Source organism: Miniopterus schreibersii (genome assembly GCF_964146895.1).
Source record: "Miniopterus schreibersii genome assembly, chromosome: 13".
In the NCBI taxonomy this organism is placed as follows: Eukaryota; Metazoa; Chordata; class Mammalia; order Chiroptera; family Miniopteridae; genus Miniopterus; species Miniopterus schreibersii.
Genome location: NC_138113.1, coordinates 39,932,461 through 39,954,313, shown reverse-complemented (window position 1 = coordinate 39,954,313; position 21,853 = coordinate 39,932,461). Strand labels below are relative to the sequence as shown.

Here is a 21,853-nt window from a genome sequence, read left to right as displayed (position 1 = left end):
ACAGGCTGGCAATACGGCTTCCTGGTGTGATGCAGCATGATGTACGGAACATCACCCACGACACATTCAAGCCAAAGTATTTCATCTGAATCGAGACCCAACTTCCAGGTTACAGGAAATACGAGGACCAGGGAAACAAGTTAAACAACACCAGAAGAAAACAGTCAGACACATTCAGAACAAGAACAAATGGCCTGGGCTCTTCAAAAGCTCAACGCCATGGGGTGAGAAAAACAGGGTAAGGAGGAGTGAAAGATGCTTACAGAAGAGACGAAAGAGGCATAACCACAAACGCAGACCACAAATTCCACTTTGGGGATAATCAGAGAAAATTTATATGTACCCGTATCTAACAACATTAAAAAAATAATTGTTAATTTCTAAGGCATGTGACAGTAATACAGTCTTAGTAGGGGATTTTAACACCCCATTGACATCAATGGATAGATCTTCCGTACAGCGAAAGTGGCCTTAAAATGACACACTAAGATGGATTTGGGAATGCAGATTGGTGCAGCCACTGTGGAAAGCAGTATGCAGTTACCTCAAAAAATTAAAAATAGAACTGTCTTATAACCCAGAGATTCCACTTCTGAGAATTTATCCAAAGAAACCTGAAACACTAATCAGAAAGAATGTATGCGCCCCAATGTTCAATGCAGCAATATTTACAATAGCTAAGATGTGGAAGCAGCCCAAGTGTCCATCAGTAGATGAGTGGATAAAAATGCTGTGGGACATTTACACAATGGGATACTACTCAGCCATAAAAAAGAAGGAAATCTCACCCTTTGCGACATCGTGGTTGGATCTGGAGAGCATTATGCTAAGTGAAATAAGCCAGTCAGAGAAAGACAAGTGCCATGTGATTTCACTCATATGTGGAATCTAATGAGCAAAATAAACTGACAAGCAAGACAGAGATAGACTTATATTTAGAAAGCAGGCTGATGGCTGTCAGGGTGAGGATGGCTGTGGGGTGAAGGGATTGAGCAAGAAAGAAAAAGAGAAGAAACTCACGGACACTAACAACAGTGTGGTGACTGACAGGGTGAGGGGTGTGGGGGGAGGTGAAGGAGGGTACAGGGGGTTAAATGGTGATAGACGGAAACTTGACTTGGGGTGGTGAACACACATTATATAGCTGATGTGTTGTAGAATTGTGCACCTGAAACCTGTATAGTTTTGTTAAGCAGTGTCACCCCAATAAATTCAATAAAAAGGGGGGGGGAAATTCCTAGGTGTGATTATGTTATTGTGGTTATAAAGAATTTTTTCTTTTTCTCAAGAGATTCATCTGAAGTCTTTAGAGGTAAAGTCAGCAACTAGATTTCAAATGATTTAGCCGGGAAGAAGAAAAAAGTATCTCTTTAGAGAGAAAGTAAATGCCAAAAATGTTAACAATTGTTTAAGTGGAATCCACATCAGTGGGTCAATGTTCCCTGAACCATTCTTTCAACTTTTCTTTATGTTTTAAAACATTAAAGAATTAGGGGGGAAAAGTATATTATTTATACATAAGAAAATAAACCAGAAAGATATCCACCAAACATGAACTTTGTATAGTGCCTTATGGATCCTTTTATTTACTTTTTTCTGTATTTTTCAAAATTCTTTGATAAATATGTACATAAAAGAAGTCAGTCTGAACATCAGGTAGAAGATGGAGGAAATATGCATATCCAAAGCCTTTCCCAGTTCTGCAATCACACCTGGACTTCAGCAATGAGCCCCCCACCTGCCCCCAGGCTCCATCCCTGACTTCTGGGTCCCTTGGGTGGTGGGATGGGCAGGCAGACCCTGCTTCTTTCCAAAATGAATCTAAGAAGAGATGAAGAAGTAAGGGCTGAAGGCTGGGCATGGCCAAGGCTGCCAGGGAGAGCCTGTAGGGTGGGCAGACAAATGCTGGGGACTCCATCCTATGCGAGGTGAGATGGAGCAGAAATAAACAGGGGCTAGAGCAGCAACCCTGCCTCTGGGCAGGAAGGTGGGCTGCAGCAAGACGGGAATGTAAGAGTGATCCCGAGGGCCCCCACCAAAGTGGTCCTTCTCTGCCCAACTCCTACCACAATTTTTTTTAAATAATCATGTTTTTATTATATTTTTTAAGTTTTCCTATCTTTACACCTTCACATCTAGTTTCCATGCAACTGCTTAATTTCCCCCCAAATATTCCTGTATCTACCCATTGTCCATCTGTCTTCTCCGTGTCCACCCACAAATACGTGTCAATCTTGACCACCCCAAGCCAACCCAGCCACATGCCTGTGCTGCCGCCAGAGAGCTGGGCCTGTGTGAGAGTCTCATCTCGAGTCCCACAATCAGCTTCATCTGCACTCACACGCCTCTGACGGGCATCGCCAAGAGCAGCGTGTCCACACCTCACCCTGTCCCACATTCTACCCTCCCTGGGAATCCTCCACTTCTTTGTTCCTTACCATTTTCCCTGCGAAGCTGACCTCCATGAAGGGATCCACCAAGTTCTTCTTGTTACTGTCAAAGCCAAAGAGCTGCTTCACGTTGTCCATCACAGCATCGTCCACTAGAGAGAAGGACACGCTGGTCACTGCCCACCTGCTGTCCCGCCTCCAATACCCCAACTTTCTGCCTGCCAGCCTCTCTCTTGGGAAAGAGAGAGATGCCCTGGTGCCCCCTCAGCCCAGGGACTCCCAGCAGGGGGCACCGTCTCTGGACTGCAGCTCCTGAAGGCCCCGAACACTTCCTCCCCCGGCCCCCCACAGCTTGTCCACTGTGCCTCTGCTCTCAGTGTCTTTCAGAACAGGCTCACCAACTGATTGATTAGAAATCTACATCAATAAGGGGAGTAAACATCCAGAAAAGGACTGGAAGTTGTTACAATAATATCCCATTATCGGCATCTGTTTGACATTTTTCTTTATATCTATCAGCACAGTGATTTACCTAAGGTTAACCAACAGGTCAATTCCATTTTTTTAATGAATTTTTAGTCTATGCTGCTCCAAATCAATATTTTACTAAATTTGCCATATCTACTTATGTATATACAGATAAATAGAAAAATAGATAGACAGATAGATAAATAGGTGTGTATGTGTTAATGTATGTGTATGGCTGTGTTATCTATAATGTACATATATATATAAATGAGAGAGAAAGGGGACATTTAAAGATTGTAGTCTAGCTAATGTCTATAAAACTACAACAGATAACAAAAATTAACAAATATTTATGTTCTACCTAACCACCTATTGTTTTATTTATATTTAAGCAACATTGTAGAGAATTAAACATAGAGCCCCTTCACCTTGAACAAAGCAAACTTTTCCATTTCTCCAGCCCCCTTTTGGAATCTCACCAGCTTCACTCTGCATAGTTTTAACCAACAAGTGCAGAATGTTTTTAAGCATGTGTTTTAATGACCATATAATACCCGTTACTTAGTTAAAGGCTTTCCCCATGATTTTGGTTCAAGTAAGCCTGTACAGAAGGAACCTATTTCATTTATTGATGTCATTAGTCAAAGCAGAAACCCTCAATTAACTTTATGCTAAACTTGTAAACAGGGACCTAAGTAACAAATGTTCTCACTGACTCTGCTGTGAACAGCAGCGAGCTTATGCCACCAACATACGCTCCAGAACAGCAGCTCACAGCCCACAGCACAGCTGAACCACCTCTGGAGCCTTTAAAAACTGCCAATGAGGCCCTGGCTGGTGTGCGCAGTGGTTAGAGCATTGGCCACTCACCAAAGAGTCGCATGTTCGATTTCTGGTCAAGGGCACGTACCTGGGTTGCAGGTCTAATCCCCGACCCGAGGCAACCAATCAGTGTTTCTCTCTCACATGGATGTTTCTCTCCTCTCTCTCACTCCCTCCCCTTCTCTCCCTTCCACTCTCTCTAAAATCAATGGAAAAACATCCTCCAGTGAGGATTAACAACAATAAATAAATAAATAAATAAATAAATAAATAAATAAATAGATAAATAGATAAAAAAATAAAAACTACCCGTGTTTGAGCCCTACCCCAAACCAAGTCACTGTGAAACACTGGAGGTGGGGCCCAGGCGTCGTACTTTAAAGCCCCCCCCCATGATTCTAACGTGCAGCCTAGTTGACACCCACAGCTCTAGAATATTCAGTACACAGCAAGTCCTCACTTAACAGGTTCTGTGACTTTAAGCAGAACGACACATAATGAAACCAATTTTACCATAAACCAATTGATATAAACAAGAGTTAAGTTTGTATAGCACCTCATCAGTATTATAGCAAAAGATGTCGAACAAAACATTATTCAAGGACCTGCTGTAATTCCCCCAGCATTGACGGAGCACACAGGATGGGGCCCATACAGGGCTGGTCGCTGTGAGAAACCAGGCAGTGGCCACACTGGCCTTCCTGGGGGGATGAAGATATGGCCACACTAGGGTGGCCCACTGTGCCAGTTTGCCGGGGACTGAGTGGTTTCCCGGGACATGGGACTTTCAGTGCTTAAACCAGGTGAGTCCGAGGCAAACTGGACACCCGTTCTTTATCTGCAGAGACACTGAGCCCTCCTGACAATTCAGTGACTGCGCCCCAGTCCAGTGTCTGCCAGCGTGCAGTCTGGGCTTCCTCGAGGAGGAAAGAAAATCAGTGAGATCCAGCCCTGAGCACAGAACAGAGAGTCCAGACGGTGCTAACTCTCCAAAAAGAACCAAGAAAATGGGTGCATGGAGGCTAACCAGCCAGACCAGGCCTAGGGGATGCTGAAATGGAGCCTGGGGCGGCTATTGGTCCAAGATTTCTTGCATCTCTGTGATCCCACCAGCATTTATATTACTTTTCATTAATTCTGTTTGCTTTTCTGGTAAGAACATAAAAACCCTTGGGAAACCTAGAGAGGTGCTGAGGCTTCTCTGGAGGACAATGTGGAGGGAGCTGGGCTGGGCACTGACCTAGTAGATGGTGGGAGTGAGGAAGCCAGGCGGGGGGAGGGGGGGGCCAGGGGGGGAGCAGAGGGTTAACCCCTCCTTCTCCTTCCATACAGGGAGCTGATGCTGCAAGCGCGGGGTCCCCCATCCTTCCCAGGGCTTCAGACCCAGGGGAGTCCCCAGACTCACTCTGCGGCAAGTCCTCAGCCCTAAAGATCTTCAAGCAAAAGTGCGCCCCTCGAAGGGCCACGCCCGTCGGCCTGAGCAGGTTGCCTTCGATGTCCTCCTTGTCTTCAGAGGGGTCCTTCCTCTCGGGCTGCAACGCAAACCACATGTGAGTCCTCAAAGTGCTCTACCCCGCGACGCCTTCCCTTCCTCAACCAACACCAGGAACGGGTGCACTCTGAAGAAGGGCAGGTGGCCCCTGGGGTCCCAGGCAGGCTCCTCGCCTGGGCCTCTGCCTCCTCTGGGCAGTGGGGACACTGATGACAAGAAAAGGGAACAGGAAGAGAGGTGGAGCCGGCTGGCAGAGGGCCGGGGTGCAGGGCACAGCGGGTGGGGGAGTGGGGAGACCAGTGAAGGCGGAAAGAGCAGAGGAGGGAGTGGGAGCCTGCAGCTCGCACCCCTGTGCAGCTCTGGCTCTCCAAGGGAGGCTGGGGTTGGCGCTCGGGAGAGAGGGAAGTTCAGAAACAGCCATTGTGGAGAGTGAGACAAGAAATAAACTGCACCAGTGGCAACACCCATGGCAATCAGCACCTCCGGGTCACTTCTGCCACCAAAAGTGACCAAGGAGTGGAGTGGACAGAGTGTGGTAGGGATAGTGGGGGACAGGAGGTGTGCAGGAGACCCAGGGGCTAGTGACAACATAGAGAGAATTAGGACCGTGGGGTCCAGGCCGGAGGAGGGGAGAGTGGCAGGAGGGAGCTGATGGACTGGGAAACAGAGGGGTCGGCTGCAAACTCAGTGAGGAAGAACTGGCGTCACTCAGCAGGTGATGGAGGGAAACAGAAAGAGACTGGAGGGACTTCCGAGCTCCGACTTAAAAGAAGTAAGATCAGATGTTGATGGCTCATCAGTGAGGACCTGTCACACCTCATGGCAAAGAAGGGAATCCACACCCAAGGACCCTCCTGGGCCAGCTCTGCCAGGGGTAGGTAACAGCCCAGAGGACCAAAAGAGGGGGAAACAGCCAGGGAAGCAGCCTTCAAAGGTAGAGGCAGCTGGGAAGGGCTGCTGTGGCCCAGCGGCTGCAGGGAGGAGCCAGAGGTGGCTGCCCCTCCAACCCCAGAGACCTAGGGGAGCTGCAGCAGAAAATAGGGGCTTCCCTCTGAACTGGTTTTAAGAGGAGGGGCTTCATTGGGGGAAAAACACATTTTAGTTCATAGGAAAAAGGGGAAGGATTGTTTCACAAAAAGATAATAGATTCGGAGCTGCCGCATAGAAGGAGCCAGAAGTCCAGTGGCGGAGAAGCTGGCTACAGGAGGACAGGGCTGGAGCGTAGGGGATGAGAGCGCAGGGCCAGGTGCCTGGGGCGAGGCTTGTCCACCTGAGCTCCATCGCCCCTGCACAGCACCCGGGGTCTCCCTCCCCCAACCTTCCCACTGTGGGCTCTTGAGCTGTCATCAGCCAGCTCCTCATCCTTGGCATCCTCATGGGACTTGTTCTTGGCCTCCACAATTATATGTGCCTTCCCTGGGCAACTTCACCTCCCACCACCCTCCCCCTGGAGATGTGCGTTCCCCCTCCTGGCTCTCCCACTCCTCCTGACCCACAGGCTGGAGAGAGAGGCCCACGCCTTGCAGCTGCCACCCCCCACCACCACTTCTCCTTCCTGGAGTTCACACTCCCACATGTACCACTCTCTTATTCATTTCTTATTTATACTTTTCCACATATTCTACATTTCTCATAATTCCTGTGTGTTCCTTTAAATCAGAAAAACTGAGGCTTGTTTGTTTGTCTGGTTCTCCACGACCAGGGGAAGGTGCTATGAGGAGGACCCAGGGAAGTGTACTCACAGGCGCTTCATCTCCGGGCCCCAGCACACAGAGGCTTGCTTTCAGGTAGCCTCTGGCCCCAGCAGAGAAATCATCAGGGTCTGAGAGTAGCAGCCACTTCCTGAGATAGGCATGTCCTAAGCAAGACAACATCCATTAGTGATCACAGAAGTGGAAAGACCCGAGTCTGCAACCACATCTGGGAGCCCAGAGCGGACTACATTAGGGTGAGATGATGGACTCGTCCACTGGGACATGGGGGCAGGACTCAAATTCTAAAATAAAAGACATCTGGAGCGTGCAAGTTGGTTTGAGTCAGAAATGTTAACAGAAATCCCTGTAAGAGGCTGCTAAAGCCAGACCCGAGGGCATTTCCTTTTCCCCTGAGGAAGTGACAGGGGCAGAGCAGAAAGCAGGATGTGGAGAGATCCTAGACTTGTCATTCAATGACCCGACCCAACCTTGTCCAGGGGACCCCAGTCTCCAGCCACCTTTGCTTGGGGCCTTCCTCATTTAGCAGCCCTGACTGGGCCAGCTGAGACCCTCCTCAGGGCTGGACCTCCCTGAGGACCTGTTTCACCCGGAAGGTGAAAGTCTGCCCTCCCTCATTCCTGCAGCTCTCACCTGCAGGATCGAACCCCACCTCTACATTCCAAAACCCCAAGGAGGAAAGTGAATGTCCCAAATGGGTGTCCCTAAGCAGCCTCCAGGCCCCAAATGCAAGGACATGGCCAAGGTGATGAGAATGTGACTCACGGGGCTCTCTGTAGACGGTACCCACATCCATCTGAAATTACACAGAGAAAACACACATTAAATGCCTGCCCCTGGAGTGTTATATAAACTGTGGTGCATCATATCATCCCATTAAAAATCATGCTTTGAAAAGGGTGCCCTTCTGGCTGCTGGATGGGATGCTGCCGATTCATGAATCGCTTAATAAAACCAGTTAGGTTTTCATGTCTTGAAGAACATTTGGAGACATGGGGAGACATCTTCATTTGATATTGCATGGAAAGAAAGTGGAATACATTTTGATCAAAGTTTGGTAAAGTATATCTGTGCATAGAAAAGAGGAAAGGAAATACAACAAAATGGTAACTGTGCTTCTCTGGGTGGTTTTTATTTTTATTCTTTCCTGTATTTTATAATTTTCTATAAAAAAAAAAATCATAGATTAGTGTGATATTAATGGTGGAGAAACTTGGGGGAGGAGCAGGGGATATATGGGAACTCTGTACTGTTCACTCAATTTTGCTCTGAACCTAAAACTGTTCTAAGAAATACATTTTTAATCATGGATTACTTTTATAATTAGAAAAATAATTTTTTACCTTAACTTTTGGGTTCTGAGAACAAGAAGTGTTTCAAAAATTAGAGACTTCAAATGTAAGTAAGACCCCATTTGTAAGTAAGACCCAAAATGTAAGTAAGACCCCGATTCCCTCACTGCACATCTGGAGCCCACTCCCAGCCCTGAGTGACGCTGAGCTCAGGCACAGAGCGCCAGGGTCTTACTGGCCCTAGATGGTCAGAACTAGCAGGAAGGCTGCCTAAACTCAAATCACAAGCAACCTGCCCAGATGTCAGGACAAATATAAATTAAAGATAAGAAGAAGAACTCCCCATATTAGAAATAAAGGAAGAGATTTCTCTTCCCTCTTTGTGTCAGAACATTTACCTTAAAAACTTATAAATGTAAATACGTTCTCTGTCTCTTTGAAATGGATCTTTTTAGAAACTAAACAAGCCTTTCTCCAGCTTTATGACCCAGAAGTGTCTTTCTCAAGGCTCTCCCACCTCAGTGGGATGGGAGGAACCTAACTTCTGGGCACACCTTGCTCCCAGTTGTAAAACTACCTCCTATCATAAAACTGTAAGCTGGTTTTCTGTTTTTCCCCTGTGGATAAAGTCAATTAACTCACACAGATGGTCACCCCAACTACCAGTCAAGTTAGGAGGAACTACATGTGACCTGTGCTGTCAAGTCCACTGATTTAAGGACTAGTTACTATTTATCTTTTTTTTAAAGTTTTTTTATTGTGTTTTAGAGAGAGGAAGGGAGAGGGAGAGAAAGAAACATCTATGTGAGAGCGAAACATCGATCAGCTGCCTCCTGCATGCCCTCTAACGGAGACTGAGCCAGCAACCAGGGCATGTGCCCTGACTGGGAATCAAACCAGCAACATTGCAGTGCACAGGATGACACCCAACCAGCTGAGCCACACAGAGCAGGGCATGTTTATCTTGAGGACATGTATAGATTGGGTTCTGTCTGCTTGGCTATATAAAAAGATTTCCTTCTGTCTTTACAATCTCTTGGTGGGTTGCCTGGGATGCACATAACACTCTGGTTTAATGATTATTTGCTAACAACTGTTCTCTCTCCCTACTACCTTTGTGGGGGGGATGTCTGGGCTGGGGGATTTTGTTTTGTTAATTCTATTTTGCCAATATAGACCAAGACAGACAGGATCTCTGGAGTGCCAACCCCGGCACATCACCCACAGAGCCTCCACTAGCACAGATAATCGAGAACTGGATGTTTACAAAGAAAATAAACAATTACCCGGAACTCCCCGATGAGAGCATCAGTCCTGAGGGAACGGGAGTCTACCACCTGGAAGGAGAGATAAATTAAAATTCTCATTTACAAGTAATTGTTGGCCCACACAGGGTCCAACCCAACAGCTCTTCCCTCCCTTACTCTGTTCTAGAGATTGTGCTCAGCCATGTTGAACCGGCACGAGAACTCTATGAGTAGGTGTTATTATTGTCTCCATTTGACAGACAAAGAAACAGAGGCAAAGAAAGAGAGATTAAGGACTTGTACAGAATCACACAACCCCTAAATGGCAGAGGCAGGATGAGATTCATTTTGGCTCCAGAGCCCATACTTTTAATGACTAAACTATGTTGCCTTTTGGAGGGAAGGAAAAAAGAGCTGGGGCCCAGAGAAAGAAAATCTTGGCCAGAAACAGGCACATGGACAAACAATGTAAGATGAAACTCAATGTGCCTGCTACCTGAATGATTTCAGGACCCTGACCGGGAGACACCTGGGGATGCTGAGCAGCGGGGTCTCCCCACTCGCCTGCTGCCTCCATCTGAAGTGCTGGGGGCGTTTTTGTGACCAGCAGAGCTCTGGGGTGAGCTGCTCCACGTCACCCATGGCCTGGGCCTTGAGGCTTCTCTCACACACACACGTACAGTGACGGGCATGTGTGTCCACACAGCCCACAGAGGATGTTCTGATCGCCCTAACGTACCGTGATAAAGATGGGCTCGTCAAACAGCTCCGCTGGAGAGTCAAACACGTTGAAGAAAAGAGTCTGTTGGTTCAGGGAGAAAGAGGGACAAGTGAGTGCCTGCAGATCCCCAAGCCCGGGAGAGGTCAGCCACCAACCACAGCCCTCGGGTCTGGTGCACACAGAAATCACAGGGTGAACTCAACCCAGCACTGAGTTCTGGGGACTTGACAGATTCTGGGATGTTCCTCCCCTGACCTCACAGAGGTTGTCATCTCAGGGACAGGGTGGGTGACTGGCCCTACAGGATGACAGGAATGTGGAGCTGTGGGAGCCCAAGGCAGGAATAAGAGCTAGAACTGTCTCTCCAGCTCCTCAGCTAACCTATTCAAGGCCTAGCACATCTCTCCACCCAAAGTCAGCACAGTGTATAAAAACTGAATGAAGTGCCAGGCTTCTGCTACATGCTCCCAATTCGGAGGGCCCACCAAGGTCCTAGCCCTAATGCCCAGTGCCTCCCACCTCGTTGAAGAGTGGGCTGTTTCCTTTGTGGATCCGAGTCCGCTTGGTCTGCCCGGCAGCAGTGACCTTGACCACGGGCCTGATGTTCACCCCTGGCAGCTGGCGCCCCTCGATCACCTGGACCCTGATCTGAAAGTCAGGAGGGGGCATGAGCGGGAGGAAAGTGGAAGCAATCAGAAACACACACCCCTGAACCCACCCCAAAGGTCAGACCATCCTCACTGCTGGCTTCTTGGGAAGTGTGTTAAAGGAGAATTAGGAGAGCCCTGGCCAGCAGGGCTCAGTGGTTAGAGTGTCGGCCTGAGCACCGAAGGGTCATGAGTTCAATTCCCAGTCAAGAGCGTATACCTGGGTAGCAAGTTCGGCCCTGATCGGGGAGCATCAGGGAGGCAACCAATCGATGTGTCTCTGTCACATCAATGTTTCTGTCTCTCTCCCCTTCCCTCCCTCCCTTCCACTCTCTCCAAAAATCAATGGAAAAAAATATCCTCGGGTGAGGATATTTTTGGATTAACCACAAAAAAGAAGAAGAATTAGGTGAGCCTTGTAAAAACAATCATATTTCCCCATCAAGGTCCCTTGTGCCTATAAAATCCCACTGTTCCACATAAGAGCTGCCAGGCTACCCCAGGTAAGCTACCAGCATTAACTCCCAGGACTGGGTCAAGGCTCCAGCCCCAGGTTAATGCAGCCACTGGAACCTCAGGCCCTTTGACACTGATGTTTTTAAGTGCCTTGAACATTCTGCACTGACAATTCCCTCAGAGACTGAACTCAAATAGTGAAGCAGTTGATCCCTCTCTGTTCTTTGTAAGATGCAACGCTGTCTCATATTCTGAGAAATAAACTAAGAGTTCTCTCCACTGAACTGTAAGTAAAAGAAGGTTTCACAAATATGAAATTTTAAAATATTAAAACAATTTTCATGGAAAAATGATGTTTATTGGTTCTAATTTCTAATCAGCAGTTACTTAGTTATTGATTGGCTTTTTTAAATAGTCTACTATAGAAGAATATATTATTAAAAACAATGGGAAGATAGATAAGTGTTTTTTACTCTCTTCTTTTTACTGTCTTTTCCAATTTTTCTACAATAAAAACATTAGCTTTCTAAGGAGAAAAAAGGCAATAAGAACATGTTTTGGGAGTAATAATAAAAATAAGTTAGAATTTTGTCTTTCAGGCAAACATAGTGCTAATAACTTCTGCCTAAATTGCCATGATTTAGAACTAAAATATATTTTTACAATTTGTTGCATTTAATAAAGATTTAAGTTCTCTATTTTTAACTTTAAAAGTAGTTCTGAAGGAGTTAAGTATCACTAAATGCAACTATAGCAAAATGAAAAATTCTGTAGAAAAGCAAAGGACCAAACTTAAAAGGCAAGTAAAATGGGGTGGATTTTTGGATGAAAATGTGTCAAAGGATTAATATTAGTTTTATCCTCTGAAGGGACTGAACAAGTTCTAAGTTCACAGACTTTCAGAGAAACCCATGACACTAAGGAAGGGCACGAATAGAGAGGAGAAGCTTCTTAGACTTGGGCATCTTGCTAAAGCACAGACTCTGATTCATTAGGCCTGGGGCTCTGCATTCGTAACCAGCTCCCACGTGACTCATGTTCATGCTGCTGGTCCGAGGACCGCGCCTGAGTAGTAGGAGCTCACTGGCCAGGTAAACTCTGGTTGGAAAACAGCCCGGCAGGGCGTGACTTAGCGGTTGAACATCGACCTAGGATCCAGGCGATCGGGGTTCAATTCCCAATCAGGGCACATGCCCTGGTTGCAGGCTCGATCCCCAGTCAGGGGGCATGTAGGAGGCAGCCGATCAATGCCTCTCTCATCATTGATGTTTCCATCTCTCTCTCCCTCTCCTTTCCTCTCTCTGAAATCAATAAAGACATATTTAAAAAAGAGAGAGAGAAAAAACAGATGACAGATATGCTGAATCCCTGCAATGCACGCGCACACACACACACCCCCACGGTTTCTTTAAAAGCAAAACCAGGGGCTGGGCAGAGGCTTATTCTGAGGCCCCACGATGTGACCGCCATCCCGCGTCGTCCCAGGGCCCAGGAAAACCAGACTTCCCCCTAGAAGAGCTTTCAGGGTCTCCCCTGAGGCTGGACAGACAAGCAGACACCCAGCACTAGCAGCTGCTGACCCCCTAAGGGGAGACTGTGGTCAGAGAGAGCGGGCCGTCCAGACCTGGAAGTCCTGCGGCTTGTCCGGCAGCACCTTCCTGGGCGCAGGGGCGCTTCTCTTCCTTTTCGGCCCCGCGTGGTTCGGGGCAGGATGGGAGCCTGGCTTCCTCGGAGCGGCGGGAGCCCCCGGGCCCGGGGCGCCGCTCTGATCCAGGGACGGCTCTGCCTCATCCCCCGTGAGCCCCGGGTCCTCAGTGTCCTCCTCTCCTGTGTCTGGGCGGAGAGGGTGCTAATGGGTTCTGGGTCCCTCAGGACCCGCCCTTGGGACCCAGCCCGGCTAAAGGAGGTCCAAAGGGCGTGGCAGCAATGCTACCTCCCACCTCCCCGCCCCCTCCTCCCGTCGATGAGCCAGGATGGATGAGAAAGGAAGGGGAGCTCCCAACAGCTACGACGTGGGGGCGGTCAGCCTAGTTAGTCCACAGGAAGGAAAGAGAATGGCCCTGGCCCTCCCCACCTGTCCTGCAGGACGGACCCTTCAGGCCACCTCGTCCCACTCTGGTGAGCGGACAACGGCAGCAATGAGATGGTTACAGGTAACAGGGTTAGGATCAGGACAGCCCTGGCTGTGTCTCACCCGTGGTGGCCAGCCACTTCTTTCCAGAGTATCTCGTGTCCACAGTGCTGTCACTGAGCAGGGACCAAGTCTCGGCCCGGCTCTGTCCCCCACCTGGCACATGAGCGGGCACAGCCCCAGGAGGGCAGGAGGGAGTGGGTAAGGGAAGCCAGCCTGGCTCCTCCTCTCCCACCCAACCCTGCTCTCCTTGCCACCCCAGCCTGACACGAAGCTCGGGAACAGATGCCACGTCTGTCAGGGACTGCCCCTCTCACCACCTTCCAGGCAGGACTGGGAACTGGTCACCTCGAAGAGCCTCCCCTGAGCTGCATGAACCTACCTCTGTCAGAGCCACCTCAAAAGTTGTCCCAGAACATTCAGGGTCCTAGACGCTCCCCACCCTCTGTCACCAGGAACACCACTTCTTTCCACCTCAACCTCTACCCCAGTCCTGAGTGATCTCTCATCTCCAGTTCAGACAGTGCAAGCCTCAACTAGAGGGCCCTGCTCTGCCTCCCTCACCAAGTGCCCCACAGAGGCTGGGCTCCAGGACTGGCTTCTCTCACCATGAGAGAAACTGTAGACTCTTTCTAATGGGCAAGTCCCCATCTGGCCCCTCTGTGTAGCTTCCTGCCCACCCCAGCAGGTTGGACCACCCAGGCCCTGCAATGGAAAGCCAGCCACCCTGGGCTGGGTGCTCCCTTGACAAGCCCAGCAGAGGCCAGTAAAGAGCTGAAGCAACCGTGGGACTTAGGTAATTGTCTGTTCTTTTTGCAAATGATAAACTATAGGCCCAGAGAGGGACAGTGGCCAGCCTAAGCCACACAGCCACTTGGTGTCAAAGGTAAGACTGGAACTCATGTCCCCTGACTTCAACCCAGAGCTCTTTCAAGGAAAATCCAACTCTTTTGTCACATGTCATCACCAAAGGCCTGCTAGGTGCCAGAGCAGGGAAGCACTGGGCTCTGGGGAGTGGGTGGGGCATCAGGTATCACCTGGGACAGACCCCATGCCACACGGGCATGTCATCTACAGCACCCACCCATGTGGAGCTGCACAGTGCAGGGCGCCCAGACCAAGCACAGCTGCCTCCCTGGACAGCTGGAGCAAGGAGGGCGTCCTCACACTAATCCTAGTGGCACCTAGGGTGCCATGCCTCCTGCCTTTTTCCTCTGTGCCAGAGGCAGCTCTCAGGACTCCCACCCACAAGTGTCCTCCCTTCTCCCCACCCTGGGGAAAGCAGCACATGCTGCTGAAGCCTCACTGTGACGACCACCCCCAGGCTCAGGACCCTCAGCTGGGCTTCTTCCCAAGATCGGGAGACTTCTCACCAGCCATCATATCTCGGTCAGGCAGAGTCGGGGAAGGTTCCAGAGGAGTGGTGGGTGGGAACAGGGGCACAGCTCCAGGGAGCGGTGTGTAGGACACCTGCAGGACCAGCGAGGCCTGGAAGAGACGAGGGTGAGGGAGCAGCAGATTAGTGCACTGACCTCAGACCACCGCCCTCCACCATCTTTCCTGTTGCTTTCCTCCCTCCACCAAGGAAGACAGCTCTGACAGGGGTCAGGTTTGCAGGAGGCTGTGGCAAAGCCACCCCCAGGAGTCCATCAGCATAGTGAGGTGGTTTAGAGCACAGAATCTGAAGTCAGGTTCCACTATCCAGGAGCTGTGCAATGTTGGGCATGATCTGTAACCTCTCTGTGCCTCAGTTTCCTCCTCTATAAAATGGGGGCAGCAATAACACCTTCCCTGTGGGTCTAGTGAGGATTGGATGAGTTGACAGAGCACATATAAGCTTCTATAAATGAATCCGCAATCCAGCCTCTGCTGAGGATTTTTCAACTCTCAGCCCAGGCCCATCTTCAGGAAAAAGGCCCCTCGACCACTCTGCTCACTCAAAGGCCCTCCCCTGTGTCTCCACAGACAGCTCAGCCTGTTCTGCTCAGCCCAGCTCTGAAACGGGCTTTCTGAGCCTCTTCACTACCAGAAGCTCCTCTGTCCCCACCCCACCTCCAGCTACTCCAGCTTTGACCAGCCAAGAGGAGAGTGACTGGTCACTTCATTTGCCTGGACAGGGCAGAGGGTGGGGGAGGCTGCCTTGTGTCCCCACCCCACCTGACCCCATCTTGAAACCTTCCCTGTTCAAAGGGGCCCCTGAACCTGAAGAAAAGGTACAGTCACAGCAGACTCTCCAACCTTGCAGCTCCCAGGCCAGTGGAGGCCTGGCCAGGCCTTTCCTGGAACCTCAGGTTCAACAGGCCTCCTGGGCAGCCTTTTCATCAATCAAAGTAATAAGTGCTCTATTTAAGAAAGCTTGGAAACCGAAAATTTTAAAGAAAAAAACAAGGCAGAAGAAAACAAATTGCTATAACTCCACCACTATTCACATTTCGATATAATTCTCTCTAATCGTTTTTTGGTTTTTTTAATGCTCACCCGAGGATATTTTTTCCCATTGCTTTTCAGAGAGAGTAGAAGGGGGGGGGGGGGAGAGAGAGAGAGAAAAACACTGATGTGAGAGACACATCGATTGGTTGCCTCCTGCACACGCCCCAACCAGTACGGGGATGGCACTTGCAACCGAGGTACCTGCCCTTGGCCGAAATCGAACCTAGGACCCTTCAGTCTGAGGACCGACACTCTAACCACTGAGCCAAACCAGCTAGGGCTCTCTAATCATTTTAAACAGTGTGCAGCTCTGTTATATATAAAATGCTTTTCTTTTACTTAATGTTAGACAATACTCATTTCCTCAAGTTTTGACAAACCCTTTATAAACATAATTGTTAATGATGCATAATATCACCTGAGTGGCTCCAGTACAATTCACTAGGCATCTATCTCTACTGAGTAATATTAGAGGTGTCCAGAAACTCCTGGAGCAAATTCTGATTCTGAGACAAGATGCTCGAGACCCTGAATGTATATTCAGGCCTGGGGCTTGAACCCTCCAGATTGAGGTCTGAGCAGGGGCAGCCAGGCTAAGTAAAGGCAGGGCTGGTGGGAGCGTGGGGCTCAGAACACTGAGGAAGGAGAACAGAGCTAGGTCCACATCCCAGGAGACCCTGGAGGAGACGGGGAAGCAATGAGACCCTTTAAAGTCCGGGATCCGAGGCATTGCCTCCCCGCCGCGGCAGGTTCCTTAAACCGCCACCAGGTGTCGCCACGTACGCAGCCAGCGCGCCTCGCCCTCGCACCGCAAGCTACTGCAACTCAAAGGGCAAAGAGCAGCCTCTGGGGCCCGCTGCAAACACCCAGACGCATCCACAACCCCGCCTGACCCCTGGAGACTCCAATTCAGGTCTGGGTGGATCTGGACATCTATATTTTTCCCCCCTTCATCAAAAGGCAATTCGCACTCTGGAGAAATAACTCATTCCAAGGTTAGGTCAGAGTCGGTGGAAAATAACTCTGAAATATTTTCATGCCAGAAAGCAAGAAAATATTCAAAAAATGATAGAAACATGTCGAAGGACACACAGTCAGTGGCTGCCACTGGCCAAATCTGGAACAATTTAAACATGAAAATAAATGATAGTAACAGTAAACCATTGAATAAAAGAGGAATACATGAATCCATACGGAAATAAATAAAATAGGAAGGAAGCCTTTTCTTACAATGAAATGTCAACTGATTCATGCAGGAAAAAAATAACTGATTTAGAATACTACCATTTAACAACCATCAAAACAATAAGTAACCCAACCAAAAACCAACAATGGTTGTTAAAACTGCTGGGTAAAAGTTATATAAGGCACTGGGTCTTTACAAAAAGTACCTTCCCATCAAATCCTTACTCCTTAGGGGAATGGACTCAGGATTCGTGGAGAAACCCAGCAAATGCTACTTTAACCAAATGAGCAAGCTTAATAACTCAGTAATGAAACAAATCAAAGTCATATCACTCCAGGATACAAGGGCAGCACAGTATCATTGTGTGATATTCCAGCCAAAGGTGCACAACATAAGTCTAATCATGAGGACACACCAGACCGACCCAAACTGAAGGACAGTATTCACATCACAAGCCTGCATTTCCAAAAATGTCAGGGTCACCAGATCATAAAGTCAAAGAAAGATGAGGAACTCTCCCAGAGGGAAGGAGCCTAAAGAGACAAAACAACTAACACAACACATGATCCTTAACTGGATCCTTTTGCTCTAAAGGACTCTGTTGAAAAAGTTGATGAGCCCACTCTCTCTAAAAAGCAATGGAAAAAATATCCTTAAGGAGAGGATTAACCAAAAAAGGGAAGGAAAAAATGATTAAAAATATGAATAATAAAATGGCAATAAATACATTATCTATTGACAATTACTTCAAATGCAAATTGATTAAATGCTCCAATCAAAAGACATATGGTGACTGGATGGATAACAAAACAGACCCTTACATGTGCAGTCTGCAAGAGACGTCAGATTGAAAGACACAGACTGAAAGGAAAGGGTCTGGAAAAAGATATTTCCGGGACCACATGACTTTGGCCTACAACCCCCAGCAGGACTCTCTTAAAGTACCCCCGCTTGACAGCTCCATTCCTCAAGTCTCCAACCCAGCACCATGCAGACATCCTCCACAAGACCATTATCAGTCAGTCACATGTCCACCAACACATACTGGTCTGGGCAGAAACTTTGGTCACTCATGCCTGCCATCTTGGGGTCACAGTCAACAATATCACAGAATTCTGGAGGGTCCTGTATGGCCCCCAGGCTAAGAGGACCAAAGAAACCAAAGGCAAAGAGAGGGGACAACTCATCAGATCTTCCCACAGGCTATGCAGCTGGGCTCTGGAGTTCTTCACGCACCCCATGGTGCTCAGCCCCACCTCAGGTCCTTGCTCCCAACACGCAGAGACCCTTCTGGCGCTCCAACCCACCAAACAACTAGGTTCCATGTGTTCTTGTCACCCAGCGGTTTCTCTTTCTGATCTGACTCTGGCTGTTATAACTGAGGCGATGCCGACACAGTGTTCATGGAGTAGCCAGACCCTCATTACCAAGCTGCTATCTCTCGAAAGACATTTTTAAGCACATTACTTCTTTCCTTCACATGTGTCCACACCCCATGGTTGGAGGCTCCCCCAGCACAGGGACAGTGTTTTCCTCTTCAGTTTAGAATCTGAGGATAGATTTGGCGTCTTCTCACGGCACACAGCCCAGCGTGCCCTATCTGAAGGGACTTAGGCAAGAACACTGAGTGACAGGCAAATGGAGTACACACCCAGCCTACAGCAGTGTCCTCCTCTCAGCCTTTCCAGGGTTTTCTAAGGTTTCCACAGGCCCTGTGTTCACTCTTATCTCTGCATCAGCAGGCTCCTTTGGCCCTCTGAGGCAATGTGAGTTACAATCAACTGGGGACACCTAGCATACACTGCCCATCGGGCTCAGCCCAGAAATCAGCTTCGATAAAAGGCCAGTGAGAAGCTACAGCTTCTCGCAGGGCTCTGTCCCTTCTGTCACATCCCCAATTGTCTGTGCCTCCCATTGCAGTGCAACCGGCCCCAGGTCCCAGGTGGGAAGCCCGAGCTCAGAGGGTCTTGGGACCTTCCCAGGGCTGCACTGTGACTTAGTGCTCTCACAGGGACTAAAAGAGTCCCAGACCCTCGCCACAGGCCAGAGCTGTGGAGGCATCCTGGGCTTCAGGGAGGGAAGCCCATCTCCCCCAGGCTGTGCTCAGCTGTCAGCTAAACCAAGCTGGAACCAGCCCTCTTCCCCCATGAATCACCACTGGCCCTCATAACCCCTTCTTGGAGACATGGTTTGTGAAGGATTGACAAGCTCTGCAGACAACCAGGGATCCCAGCCCAGGGAAGAGAAGACAGCAGGTTCCCAGCTGGTGAGCTGAAGCGCAGACAGGTCATGGGAACCAAGAGTGAGAGGAAGACAGGTGAGGCCTCTGGGGATGTCATCAGCCTGGCTCAGCCCCATGGACAGGGACCAAGTGTGAGAAGCTCTGTCTCAGAGGGTAGATGCGCCTTTGGGCTTGGAGTGGAGCAAGTGCAGAACTTGCAGGAACCCCCAGTGTTCTGGGTGCACATAGGGCTAGAGTGGAGAAAGGTTTGTGCAGCTCAGCCCGGAAGTGAGAAACCCTGGCTGGAGGCATTGGGGACCAGGCACACAGCAAAGCAGGAGTCCCATCCCTGAGATGTGATGGAGATGCACAGCCCAGATCCCCTGACTCAAAGTATCTCTCACCAGTTGCTGGATGCCTACCATCTCTCCATTAGCTCTACACCTTTACATTAGCTACAGCCCTCTCCAGGGTCCCCTGAAGAGGGAGTTCAGAACTCCCTGGAGTCCTTCTTGACCATAGTGATTTGATATTGCGATTTATAAGAAATAGCGTATATTTTGGTCTTACACCGTTTCTGGCACAGAGCTCATAAAACCCTCAGAATTTCCTAAGTGATAAGAGCAGTAAAGGTGTCTTTTGCTATATTAATGGTGATTTGGGGAAAGCACCTAAGGGTGGAGGCTGGTTGCCAATGGAGCCAACTATGTGATTAGAGGGTTGGAACTTGCAGCCCCACATTCCTCCTACCCCCTCAGTACCTCTATCTTCCCCTAGGACCCCAACCTCCAGGGAGGAAAGAGGGGCTGGAGATTGGGTTTATTCACCAATGGCCAATGATTTAATCAGTTGTGCCTGTGTAATGAAGACCCCCCCACCAAAAAAAAAAAAAAACAGGACAGGGTTTGAAGCCCTCTTGGCTGGTGAGCACACAGGTGGAGACTGGAGAGACTGGTGCGCCTGGAGAGGGCGCAGAACTTCCTCGCCCTTTCGCCACACCTTACCCTATGTGCTCTTCCATCTGGCTATTCTTAAGCTATATCCTTTTATAATAAACCAGTAATCTAGGAAGTAAAATGGCCCTCTGGGTTCTGTGAGCCGCTCTAGCAAATTAATCGAATCCAAGGACGGGTTGTTGGAACCTCCAATCTATATAGCTAGTTGGTCAGAAGCATAGGTGACAACCTGGACTTGTGACTGGCATGCCCAGGGGAGGGGCGGGGGCATCAGTCATGCAAGACTGAGCCCGTAACCTGATGCCATCTCCAGGTAGATGGCATCAGATGGCATCAGAACTGAGTTGAATTGTAGGACACCCAGGTGGTGTCAGAGACTTGCTTAGTGGTTTGGGGGGAAAACCCACACACCTACACTGGAAATTGGAAATTGGAACTAGAAACAATTAGAAGCATTAGGAGACTGGGGAGTTCAAAGGGAAGTCAAGAGGGGACACAGGCTCAGGGAATGCTGCACTAAACCAGCATGTGCACCAGCGAGCACGGGCTGAGAAAGGACCGGATTCTCCTGGGAAGCGGCATCGCCCCGTCAAGGAAGAATCCCAGCCTTCACTGCCTAAGACTCCTCAGGAGGAAGGTGCAGCACCCAGAGGGGAGTAGACCAGGAGTCCATTCACGTCCCTTCCACCCCTGAGCGTCTGGGAGATGCACTTTCGGACTCGTGTCCTCATTTGCACATCAATTCCCTGTGTGACTTCAGTCAGTCACCCTCTTTCTCTAGGTCTCAGTGCCCGGTAGTGATTCCAGTCAGAGCTCTGCACAGACGAGCCACTCTGACTCACCAAGCCTCCCCATACACACACACACACACACACACTCATATACACTCACATACTCACACACACTCGCACTCACACTTACATTCATATACACTCACATTCACACACACACACTCATACACACTCATATATACAATCACACACTCATACCCACACTCACACTTACACTCATATATACTCACACACACTCGCACTCACACTTTCATATACACACACTTGCGCACACACTCACACACTCATATACACTCATACACACACTTACACTCATACACTCCTATACACATTCACTCACACACACACTCACACACATACTCCATGGGGCAAGGTAGCCCCACTCTGTCTGAAAGAACTCAGCCCAGAACCCCACCCCAGGGACCCACAGGGAAGAAGTTTTTCCAAATCCATAGTTCCCTCAGTGCATCCCGGGAGCCTACCAGAGGGAAGGTCAGGAATTCTACTGACCAGGAAGCGGGAACCCTGAGGGTATATTTAGCTCACTAAAAATAACAGGAGGCCAGAGATAGGGCTAGGGATTGTCTGGGAGAACTGGGAAAGCATTGGGAAGGCTGGGGGAGGGGAGGGGAGGACAATGGAGGAAAGGAAGGGGGTCTGACAGGTCTGTCTGTCTCCCTTCCCTTGTGATCTATGACCCAAATGACTCAGATTGTCTGGATCTGAGGGGGTTGGGTGGTGAGAAAGGGCTGCCAGAGAGACGGCGGGGGGGGGGGGGGGGGGGGGGGGGCCACCAACAAGGCTGTGGGAAGCTCTAGAAGATATTGGAAAACCAAGCCCAGGAAGGACCCAGGGCAGGCCAAGCGGGTGTGAGGCAAGGAAGACGTGAGC

The 21,853-nt window shown here is 49.3% G+C and overlaps 1 protein-coding gene across 22 annotated transcripts in view; it reads right to left on the bottom strand.

The window, feature by feature from the left end:
- Window positions 1-21,853, bottom strand: part of DYSF (dysferlin) — a 192,066-nt gene that overhangs the window by 131,076 nt on the left and 39,137 nt on the right. For 11 of the 22 annotated variants that reach the window (XM_081156863.1, XM_081156854.1, XM_081156871.1 and 8 more), the window contains exons 5-14: window positions 14,752-14,866; window positions 13,442-13,534; window positions 12,872-13,080; window positions 10,664-10,792; window positions 10,163-10,225; window positions 9,463-9,513; window positions 7,650-7,680; window positions 6,915-7,030; window positions 5,086-5,212; window positions 2,439-2,542 (exon numbers count right to left, since the gene is read on the bottom strand). In XM_081156863.1, coding sequence (XP_081012989.1) covers window positions 2,439-2,542; window positions 5,086-5,212; window positions 6,915-7,030; window positions 7,650-7,680; window positions 9,463-9,513; window positions 10,163-10,225; window positions 10,664-10,792; window positions 12,872-13,080; window positions 13,442-13,534; window positions 14,752-14,866 — 1,038 coding nt within the window. The remainder of the gene's footprint in view (window positions 1-2,438; window positions 2,543-5,085; window positions 5,213-6,914; window positions 7,031-7,649; window positions 7,681-9,462; window positions 9,514-10,162; window positions 10,226-10,663; window positions 10,793-12,871; window positions 13,081-13,441; window positions 13,535-14,751; window positions 14,867-21,853) is intronic. The other 11 variants (XM_081156856.1, XM_081156873.1, XM_081156859.1 and 8 more) reach the window with 1 other exon arrangement.